The sequence below is a fragment of the Ipomoea nil genome, unplaced genomic scaffold, assembly GCF_001879475.1.
Source record: "Ipomoea nil cultivar Tokyo-kokei standard unplaced genomic scaffold, Asagao_1.1 scaffold0415, whole genome shotgun sequence".
Lineage (NCBI taxonomy): Eukaryota > Viridiplantae > Streptophyta > Magnoliopsida > Solanales > Convolvulaceae > Ipomoea > Ipomoea nil.
In genome coordinates this window covers 2,564,322-2,574,610 of record NW_017616843.1, presented here as the reverse complement: position 1 = coordinate 2,574,610, position 10,289 = coordinate 2,564,322, and the positions used below count along the sequence as shown (strand labels likewise).

The following is a 10,289-nucleotide window of genomic DNA, read 5'->3' as shown; positions in this document are numbered from 1 at the left end:
CACCGTCATACCACCACCAGTTGTTATTATTATTATTATTATTATTATTATTATTATTATTATTATTATTATTATTATATAACAAATAACACCACTACCACTACACCACCACCACCACCACCACCCATAATATTTTTGATATACTATTCGTTATTTTTTTTATTATTATATTATTATATTATTATATTATTATATATTATACATGTTGTAATATTCTAAATAAAATAATTAAAATGTTTAATTATACAATTCTACTCATTTTCCAGAAAATGAACCAAACACACAAAAACAGTTTTCCAGAATGCAACCAAACACTGGAAAGGAAAATGTTTTCCAGAAAATGACTCATTTTCCAGAAAACATTTTCCAGAAGTCATTTTCCTGCTTTCCAAACGGACCCTAACTGATTCAACGAAATTTCTAAAAAAATTTAACCATTAACCAAACAAAAATATTTCAGTTAAAAAATGATTGACCAAAACTTATCGATATATTCAATGAACTGAAACTTCACATACTTGTGCACACCCCGTCAACCCTATAGGAACTGGTAACAATAAACACTAGTGAAAAATCCAGGCAAGTGGGAAAAATAATAGTGTTCTTCAATATGCATTACAAATGTTAATCCACAATTTTAATCCAACATTATTTGGAGTTGTATCAATAGAGCACTCCTTTACAACAAATTAGGAAGAAATCCAGGCCCGGTATAACTATGGATGGCTCAGAATAGAGAGATTGGACAAACAAAACTCTCAACAATCAGAGAGTCCCATTGACTCTGATGTGAAATGGCGGGCCACGACAAAAGATTGACTCATCGCTTGAGCTTGCTCTTGCTCGGGCCCTGAGAATTTCATTAGCATCATCAATTGCAGCAGCAGCTAATAGCGTATACTCACCTGGAACCAGGAAATACATGGAGAAGAAATGCTTGATTTCCTGGAGCGGGGGCACCTCCATGGCAATACCATTCAAAACACCTAACACATACCACGAAAAATCGTGTTAATAAATATGAAAAGTAAATACAAGGCAAAAGATGTCATTACTGAACCAATATAACTGAAGCCATCTATCTAAAGAAAATTAATTGCTTATACACTTGAAATCAGTAATATACCAACAACCATAATGCAGGGGGGAGGAAATTGGCAGCTACTAGAACCTTGCTAAAGAATTTACTATTTTTCTGTTTAAAGTAGTGAGAATATATGATTAAAAAAATAAAAATAAAAATTGTTGCCACCTCATCTATCTACATTCTTCTAACCAAAGAGGAAAAAGAAAAGAAAACAAGAAATCTTTCATATTGCAGGATTCTTCATTTTGGTGCAAACATCCTTTTAGCTTCCTTAGTTTGGAAAACATTTTGAGAATGCTAGTTCAAAGAGAAACATTAGGAGTAAGACAAAGCTATGCCAAGAGAGTTACAGCAACTTTTCTCAACTTTATGGGTAAATTAGTAATCCATTCCAACCACAGAAAAAATTAAAAATGTTTTAGAATAGCACCTGCCCATAACACAGTTGTCTTGTCGCCTTCCACACAGTTTTCACCAGCTACGTCTCGACATGTGATGCTAAGACTTAATTTAATAGTTTCTTTTGTATTATTCCGTACAAGGACTTCCATTGGTGTCATCTCATGCGCAATAACGGAACTTTTACATGCAAGGGAATTATTTTGCATGTCAAATTCCTTGGGCACATCAATTTCCGGTGAACCATTTTTTGCGAGAGAAAATCCAAAGGTTAGTGGATCTGGTAGCAGTACATCCATCACAGATGACTGTAAAGCAGCCTGTATTGCATCCTTGATATTTAGTTCTCCTGAGCTATTCCGTCCAGATTGCCACCTGACTTTAATCCGAGAAATCAGATTCTTGATACAAGCATTAAGTTCAGCTTTGCTGTTTTTCTCCGAGAAGCTTGAACTTTTGTTGGTGGTCCCATTCATTGAGGAGTCCTTAACAAGGAAAGAACCATCAAGAACAGGTAATTTGAAGTGTTCCAAAGGTATTAGCACTCTGGCAGTGTAATCCCTGTCAACCCTGGTTCTAGGATACTTATATTCAGGACTATCCTCATTGGAAGAGTTCTCAAGTTGAACAGACACTCCAATCTCAAACACAACATCTGTTGGATTAGATAACTCCAGCTCAAGAAAACGCAGCCCCCAACTACCCCTGTAAGGGTCAATTTTCATAAACTTATCAGCCTGTCTTTCAGTACAGGTGGCTTCTTCAATAGAATCCTCAGTTTTTAGTTTTGGAAGATTTTCACCAACATAAGCAGGAATCTCCATTGAGAGCAAACGAGCCTTCACAAAAGAGAGGCATGGTGTGACACAGATGTTCAAGGGAATAGCCAGCCGCCTTCCAGGAGGAGGAACAGAACCATCTACTGGTGGCTCCCCAGGCATCGTCAATGGGCCTGGCAAGATATACTCATTATTGCATACAGACATACAGTATGAAGAAATACACTAGTTGTCTTAAGAAGAAAGAATGAGCTTGTTAAAAAAGAAATTTACACATGAATCTCCCATCTTCACCTCAATTAGAAGGAACCACAGGGCATTCATTAAAGGAGAGAAATAACATGAAATACTGTGGTAGTCACAAGGATCTGAGCTGAAGTTAGAGGTAACAGATATAAATATAAATATAAATAAATAAATACATACATACATACATATATATATATATATATATATATACTTTCTTTATGAGGAAAAAATTGAGTCTACCATGAATTATCATAAACTAGAGGACAAAATAAGCATTTAGACTACAAGACATAAATTTCAAGAAGACTTTTTTCCCCAATGTTCATTTAAAAGATTAAAAAAAAAAAAAAAAAAAAAAAAAAAAAAAAAAAAAAAAAAAAAAGGATGAACTGCATAAAAAGCCTCGCACAAAAAATATATGGATTATCTTAGTATCATTATGACCTATCAAAAATAATCACTTTCAGTGCTAAATAGTGATGTAACAGAAAATAGCTTCATAAAACTATTCAAAATCAAGAAGTATCCCTCACATAAAATTGAAAAAAAAAAAAAAAATGCTGCATGAAAGAACAGGGTGCCGTACAACGAAAGAGAAGATGCCATACCACTAAACAGATGGATTACTAATGTAATTCAATTCATCTCCATTTCACAATAAATGAAACTGCTCATGAGTCATGACATGGTAATGCACTTGTGATTACCTGCATAGTGGATCAGCAACATTGGGCTGCTTCCATCCTTGACTTGCCTCCCAGTGTTTGAGGAAACACTCTTGTTGGGAGAAGTAGTATCAGGATCCGTTATACCAAGCTGCCAAGCTTTTAAAGTGACAGGTATCCTCACCTCTGCACCAGGCTTAAGAGGAAGGTTAGACTTCAAGGTTTCATAAGCGATTGATATAACTGAATCTTGGTTCTTCCCTGATAATGAAATGTGGGCCTGCTCAACTGGAACTGTGCCTGCATTTGCCAAAGTAATCTGTACTTCCCGAATCTCACCTTCATATAGGATAATAGCACCATCAGTTCCAGCAACACGTGACACCAACAATGGCAGTGGAGGGACCACTGAAATACTCGGAACAGATATGTTTTTCAACTTTTGTGAACCACAGCAGCGGAAAGGGTCAGACAATACCAGTCCTTGTGCTGCCCCAAGAAGCAGATTATCAACTTCCTTGAAAAAATGTTCAGTGATAACACCAAAACAATGAACAATGCATCCGGGAATTGTCACTGATCCCATTTTAGTAGGGATTCCAGATAATGTAATAACCTTCGATGAATTAGGAGGAAGATTAACACTAACAGGGAAAGCATCAAAATTTTCAGAATTCACTGATAAGTATATACTGTCAACCATCAAGTCAAAACCACAAGGATTTGCCAACTCCACCAGGACCCGCACTGGTTCGCCAACAACCCAGATCAGCTCCTGTTTACTACTTTGAGTTGACTCCCCTTTGCTGAATGGTGTATAAATAAAAGGTCCTGATGGAGCGGATCCTGCCCACCAATCTTCTCTAGAAGGATTGCGCTTTACTATGGCCAGTTGTGAGGAATGTAGTGGAAATGAATGCAACCTGGGAATCATTTTATAGAAGAAACAATAGTTAGGACTTAAGGAAACACACACAGACACAATGTCATGAAAACCAGAGGCAATAATATGTTCCTAGTGGCAGACACCTTATGAAAGGTAAGGCAGGATCAGCACAACGAGTTCCTGAAGGAAGCCTCTCTGATGAATTTGAAAGGGCACTTGCCAAGCCATTTTGCCCAGCTGGGGTAATCAAAGGATAATAAGATCTAAGAAGGCGTGCTGCTGCACTCCATGCAGCAAGAGGATCTCCCGCACGGACAGAAGATAAAAGTATTTCCCTAAGCACAACCATCTGAAGTGTACTCCATTGAGATTCAAAGAGTGAGACTATCCAGTTGTGATGCATTTTCCCTCCATCAACATGAGCAGGTCCAATTGCCTTTAAGAAAATTGAGATTTGAAATACGGCGTTATAAGAATATCCTACTGTTGATTTGGGAGCAATTTAAAATGACAGGGCAGTTTAGGACCAAGAAATCCAAATAAACTTCATTCAGCCAAATGCCAACCGATCATTATATAGATATCTTCTCTTCCACACACTCCCTATCTTTTACTAGCCAAACCCAATTTTTTATTCAATTTACCCAAACCCAATACTATCATAAATGGAAGGAGAACATAAGTCAAGTCAACAACTCCACTGCACACCATCTACAAGAAAAACTATCACAACATAAAATAAAAACCAAGTGCTGTCACTTAGATACAAAAAGATAATTATGGTAGAAGTACCAACAAATCAAGAGACTAATATTAGTTCAAAGCCAAAATGATGTCTGGTATTCTGATAGTGAGAAATAGGAGAGTCATATTCAGATCACCTGACAAATAGAATGTTCACTAGAAGCTCTACTTTGAACACGGTATGCCTTTGTGGTCATGGCCAATACTTGCATGGCACTTGTAGCAGCTAATCTATTCTCTTGTTGCAAGTATAGCTGAGCCACCTGCCTTGAGAAGAAGGCAGCCTTTCGGTGATAACCAAGTGTACCAAACAGACGAGCTATTTCAATGTATAAAACCAATCTGTCACTAGCATCAATTAAAGATTTTGCTCCATCAGCAGCAGTTGTCAACAACTCAACCACTTCCTTAGCTAGCTCCCGCCTGCTACAGCAATGGAGTAAATTTAGAAGAGTAAAAAGTGCACACAAAGAAAACTTAGTATAGTGTCAGAAAATGGAAGGGTGCTTAGTAACAAGTTCAAATGAGATTTATCATTACAAATTCGATAAAATAAAGACAAAACAATCTAACAACACAATGGTGCTAATAAAATGAATGATAAAATAATATGAACATAAATGGTGCAAAACTCTCAAAACTCGACTAAATTTTGTTTATGTCATCAACAATTTAATATCTATCATGTACTGAAACGGTCAAAATATTCTAAACTTAGAAAAAATTCACTTCTTCAGCATATTCTAGTATTCTACAATTCAAATCGTGTAGTTCTGACCACTTATCCCTATTCTAAATTTCTAATTAAATACACTCCATTTTTAATACCATCAAAGTAAACTCTCTATGGTAAAACATGATTGCAAGAGTGGAAGGCAGGAAGAACCAGTAAACAATAAAAGCACAGGCTAATTTTGAGCATCATAACTAATTTAAATAGGAAAAAAAAAAATACCTGCATAGATATCTTGCTAATTTTAATGTAGCCTCAAGCTCAAAGCTTAAGGGTGAAACTCTGCACATAAGATAATAGTAAAAGGTTATAGCTCTTGTATGCTATACACTTATACTAAACAGAATAGTAACAAGGATCAGATTGAAGTAACTTTAAGAGATTTAAAAAAAAAAAAAAAAAAAAACAAGAAAAAAAAAAAAAACAAAAAGACGCCCCTCCCAAAAAAAAAAAAAAAAAAGAAGCAAAACAAAACAAAAGTAACTGCACCTTATGAGATAAGCAAACTTATTACACCATATTATTGTCCAGGAAGGATTCCTTTCTGCTTATTTCCAAAATCAAGTGAACCTTTTTAAAAGCATAAAACACAATCTAATGTCACCTAAAACGTTGACAATCTCAAGAGAAAATCTTCAGGAAAAAGTGCATTACTAAGCCATGGAAAAATAAAGGCTCAAAAATAAGTTACAATTTACTAATATCAGAAAATAAACTAAGATCAGGGAAGGTAAAGTAATTATCAAATTACTATTTACAATTACTAATAATTATAGAGTATTAGGTACGTGAATTGAACTGTATGGAAGCTTTCTTCCTTCATGCAGACTGCAGAATGATTCAGAATCCACATATAAGACCTCAGTAATATTCTATATTAAGGATATAGTGAGAGCTATTACTATGAATTTAAATGAAAATCCATATTCCAACCCAAAGTACATCTTAAATCTTAATTCTTAAGTGTACTCTACACCATCAATTGATATTTGAAAGCACTGTAGGAAAAATAGCTACTACAGAACTATTTCTCCTAGCCTGGATTCCTATCCCACAAAAGTATTTCAATGTGTCTTATTAAAAGCTACAGCACCAACTCTTTTTTTAGAATCTTAAAACTGAGTTGTTTTAGCAGTCGTGATTTGCTACACGCCTACACAAAGTCATTTCATGGTCAGTCAAGTAAAAGCATGTCAAGAATAAGTGCAGAAACAAATTTAAACAACAAAGCATCTGCAATCAGCCACATGATTAAAGAATTAGTATGCATCCTGCTTCAAAAGAAAAACAAAACAAAAAAAAAAAAACAAAAAACAAAAAACAAAAAAATAAAACAAAACAAAACAAAACAAAAGCCACCACTACCCCTGTAAGTGTTCAAGGGAGGTATCCAGCCAATCTCTTAGCTTCTAGACTTCAGTGGTCTTCATTTAAAGAAACAATCTGTGTTTTGTGTTAAACAATGATGAATGATGTCAATTAAATATGACAATTTACCCAACCCCGTAGCTTTTATGTTCTGAAAGCTTTAAGGCTTTAAGCAAAGCAAAGCAATGGCAAATGAATGTCCATCCCCCATTATTCAGTGCATAAAATCATAAACACTTTACACTCATCAAGCACCATCTAATAAGGTCCGAAAGTGTTCAGCAAATGATGTTGGATTATCAAGCTCCCAGACTTCCAGTACCCAACCAGGGTATGGCTCTTATCTTCTTTATAATAAGATTTCTTCCTAATTTTGCAAAAATATTTCTAACCTAACTCCATTCCATTTTCTTGAAGCCAAATTCTATGTTCTATAGCTCTTCTGCTGTCTCAATTACAATCCTTTTCATTTTTTCTGCACCCAGTGTAATTATATGGAGATAATATCATCTCAGTGTCTTCTGTTCAAGGCTTCCTACATTTTATCATTCATTGATAACAGAAAGAAAGCCACTAACAATAAGATCTCTTCCTTATTCAAATTATCCCTCTCATAGCAGGATAACCAACTAAAATATCCATCCATTGAGCTAAAAGTCTAAAACATTATCTGATCACTCTATTACAAAAAAAAAAAATTCTCCTTACTATGATTGACCATTGACAAACAAATTGAACCATGTGCAAGATTACCAACATAGACATAGAAACAACAGAGATTCATACAAGTCCTATTCCACACCAACTAGAAGCAAAACACATTTATTTATTAACAATCCCAATATTTAAAAAATAAATAAAAAATAAAAAAGAGCACACAGTGCAGTGAAAACAAAGTACCTTCTCATTCCATAACAACTTCATTCATGCTAATTATAAAAATAAAAGGCCAAGTGATGGAAACTACCTCTGAGCATTGTCTTGTATAAATGATTTTCTGTAATGCAAAATGACACTATTGTAACGATACTTGACCTCCTCCTCTAGTACAGGATCTCTCTGGCCCATACGATCTAGCTAATAATTAAAATACAGAAAAAAAAAAAAAAAAATCAGTATACAGAAAAAGATTATAAGCAAAGAAAAGAAACAAATGCTTGATAATAAGGCACCAGCAAGCTGAAGGCGTTATGCAATGCAATTATTACAATTTTACAAATGAGCATAATCAAGATGTAATAATAATATCAGCCGTAATGAATCACATGGAAAGCACACAGTATAACTATACAGATATAGAATCCTGATTCATTCTTACTTACAAGCAATGCACACACACTCCCCTCCATCGCACCAGCATACCAGAAGAAGTCCCCTGTCAACCTAGCAAGTTCAAGTGCAGTGGAATAATGGGCATTGGCATCAACAGGTGATCCTGCCAACAAACAGTAATCTCCAATAGTTTTTTGTGCCCTGCCAAGTCTTCGTTTCTTTGCCTTTATAACCTATATAAGTTACACCAAACAAAATAACAAGTTAAAATTCACTATTAAACAAACAAAAAAAAAAACAAAAAAAAAAGTAGGGACTGGGGAGACCAAGGAAGAAAGTAATGCACAAACAAATACTTGGAACACCTAAAATATAAACCTCCTCTGAGCTGAGACTAGCTTGAGAATCTAAAGGAGTCTTCAGAATAGTTCCACCAGATTCCGCTTGAAGAACCCATTTTTCAAATTCCATCAACAGTGAGGCAGCAATATCTTGCATCATAGTTTGCAAGTGGAACTCCTGAGTCAGTCTATCTGCTGGTGGAAACAAAACTATGTTGCTGCCTTTGTAAGCATCATCCTCTAGCTGCCATCAATGTGTATTAAAGCAATCTACTTAGCAAGGGGCAACCCAAAACGAGAATCTTTTGAAAAGAACATTAAACAGTGCATTGGTGAACATCACTTCAAATTATATTTGAAAAAGTGTAATATTTTGAGCACTGAAGAAGCGAATTGCCTATTCTACGATGACTATTCATCATAATAGGAGTATATAATAATCTAGCCATCTTCTTTGACAAATAAAAATTAAAGGCTAAAACCATATAGAGAATGATTAGAATTTTGAATGGTCATCATGCATATAGTTCTCTTCTATCCCTTGACAAATAGAGTCATCTGAGAATTACTAGTAGTGGAAGCCCAACAATTCAAAGCTTAACATTCCCTTAAGCCACTAATAGATCATAGTTGTGCAACTATATCAGAAGAAAATTCATCACAGAAGTCTACTGTACAGTGTACACCTCGTCCCAGTAAATGCATTTTAACATTTCAAATACCTAAATGATTTATCACCAGCAGTTCACCACTAAAGAAACACCGTTTACACCAGACACAAAAATAGGGCACAAAGAGAATGGAAATTTTTAGCAAGCCCGTAAACAAAATGCAATCAGATATTTCGATCATATATAGACTGTGACTACCAGAAAAGGGAGACGAAAATATAGGATAAGCATTAGAACCTGAGAATCTCCGGGGCAGAAGGCGAAACAGCGTTGAACTAGTGAAGACGAGTAACCCTTACAGGAAACGTTAAATTGCTCGGCGACGGAATTGAGATCAGGAGACGAAGGGCAGTGGCAAATGCCAAGGACCGCGAGGATCTTACGATTGGACTGGAAGTCCTCCCAAGGGCTAGCAGGAGAGCCGCCGGCCATGAACTTGAACCGAAGGCTGCCGGAATCCCAAGGCTGGTGAGAGAAGGGAGACTTCTGGTGCTCCGTGTAGAAGGAGCTGATGGAGGAGAGCGATACAGTGTGGTGGCGGACCAGCATGGAGGTGTAATCTCGGAAGAGCGGGATCGGAATTGACCCGATTGGGAGCACCGCCACACGGATCATGCAGCTCGTCTCGATGCTCACATCCGGCTCCATTATTAGTGAGTCGGAAATCGGTGGACGGCGGCCGTAGCAAGGCGGCAGACGGTGGTGGAAAGGGAGATGAAACCGCTTAGCCCGTAGATCGCGGAGTGAACATTGCAGTTACAGACTTGCAGATGCGGATCCAATTGTTTTTTGCTAACTAACCAAGTATTGGACTTGCCTGAGAATAATAGGGACTTCCGGACATCGTATATTTCGTTAAAAATAAATGGAAAAATGTACAAATAGCTAACTGAACTATTTGGGAATAGCAATTAAGCCATTAAGGGGTCGTTTGGTTCACGGAATGTCAGATTACCTTAGGGAATGTTAGATTGCTGGGAATATTAGATTACTGGGAATGTTAGATTCCTGTGTTTGGTTAAAATTGAGGTATGTAATATAATCATGTTTGGTTTAGGGTTATCTTTTATACACACTATAATATCCTTAAGATAA

General features: G+C 36.1%; 1 protein-coding gene across 3 annotated transcripts; it reads right to left on the bottom strand.

Moving 5' to 3' along the window:
* Window positions 1-474: 474 nt before the first annotated feature.
* Window positions 475-10,023, bottom strand: LOC109172286 (trafficking protein particle complex II-specific subunit 120 homolog). 3 transcript variants are annotated; one of them, XM_019321451.1, is made up of 10 exons: window positions 9,432-10,023; window positions 8,561-8,767; window positions 8,233-8,415; window positions 7,878-7,987; window positions 5,765-5,824; window positions 4,947-5,235; window positions 4,209-4,501; window positions 3,222-4,102; window positions 1,518-2,438; window positions 475-986 (listed from the first exon to the last, which is right to left on the bottom strand). In XM_019321451.1, the coding sequence occupies exons 1-10, from the start codon at window positions 9,840-9,842 to the stop codon at window positions 766-768; spliced, it is 3,576 nt and encodes a 1,191-aa protein (XP_019176996.1). In that variant the 5' UTR covers window positions 9,843-10,023; the 3' UTR covers window positions 475-765. The 3 variants fall into 3 exon arrangements, with proteins under 3 accessions (XP_019176996.1, XP_019176997.1, XP_019176998.1); XM_019321452.1 differs by having other exon boundaries at window positions 597-986; window positions 4,947-5,232; window positions 9,432-10,022; XM_019321453.1 differs by having other exon boundaries at window positions 597-986; window positions 8,561-8,793; window positions 9,432-9,518.
* Between the last annotated feature and the right edge of the window lie 266 nt (window positions 10,024-10,289).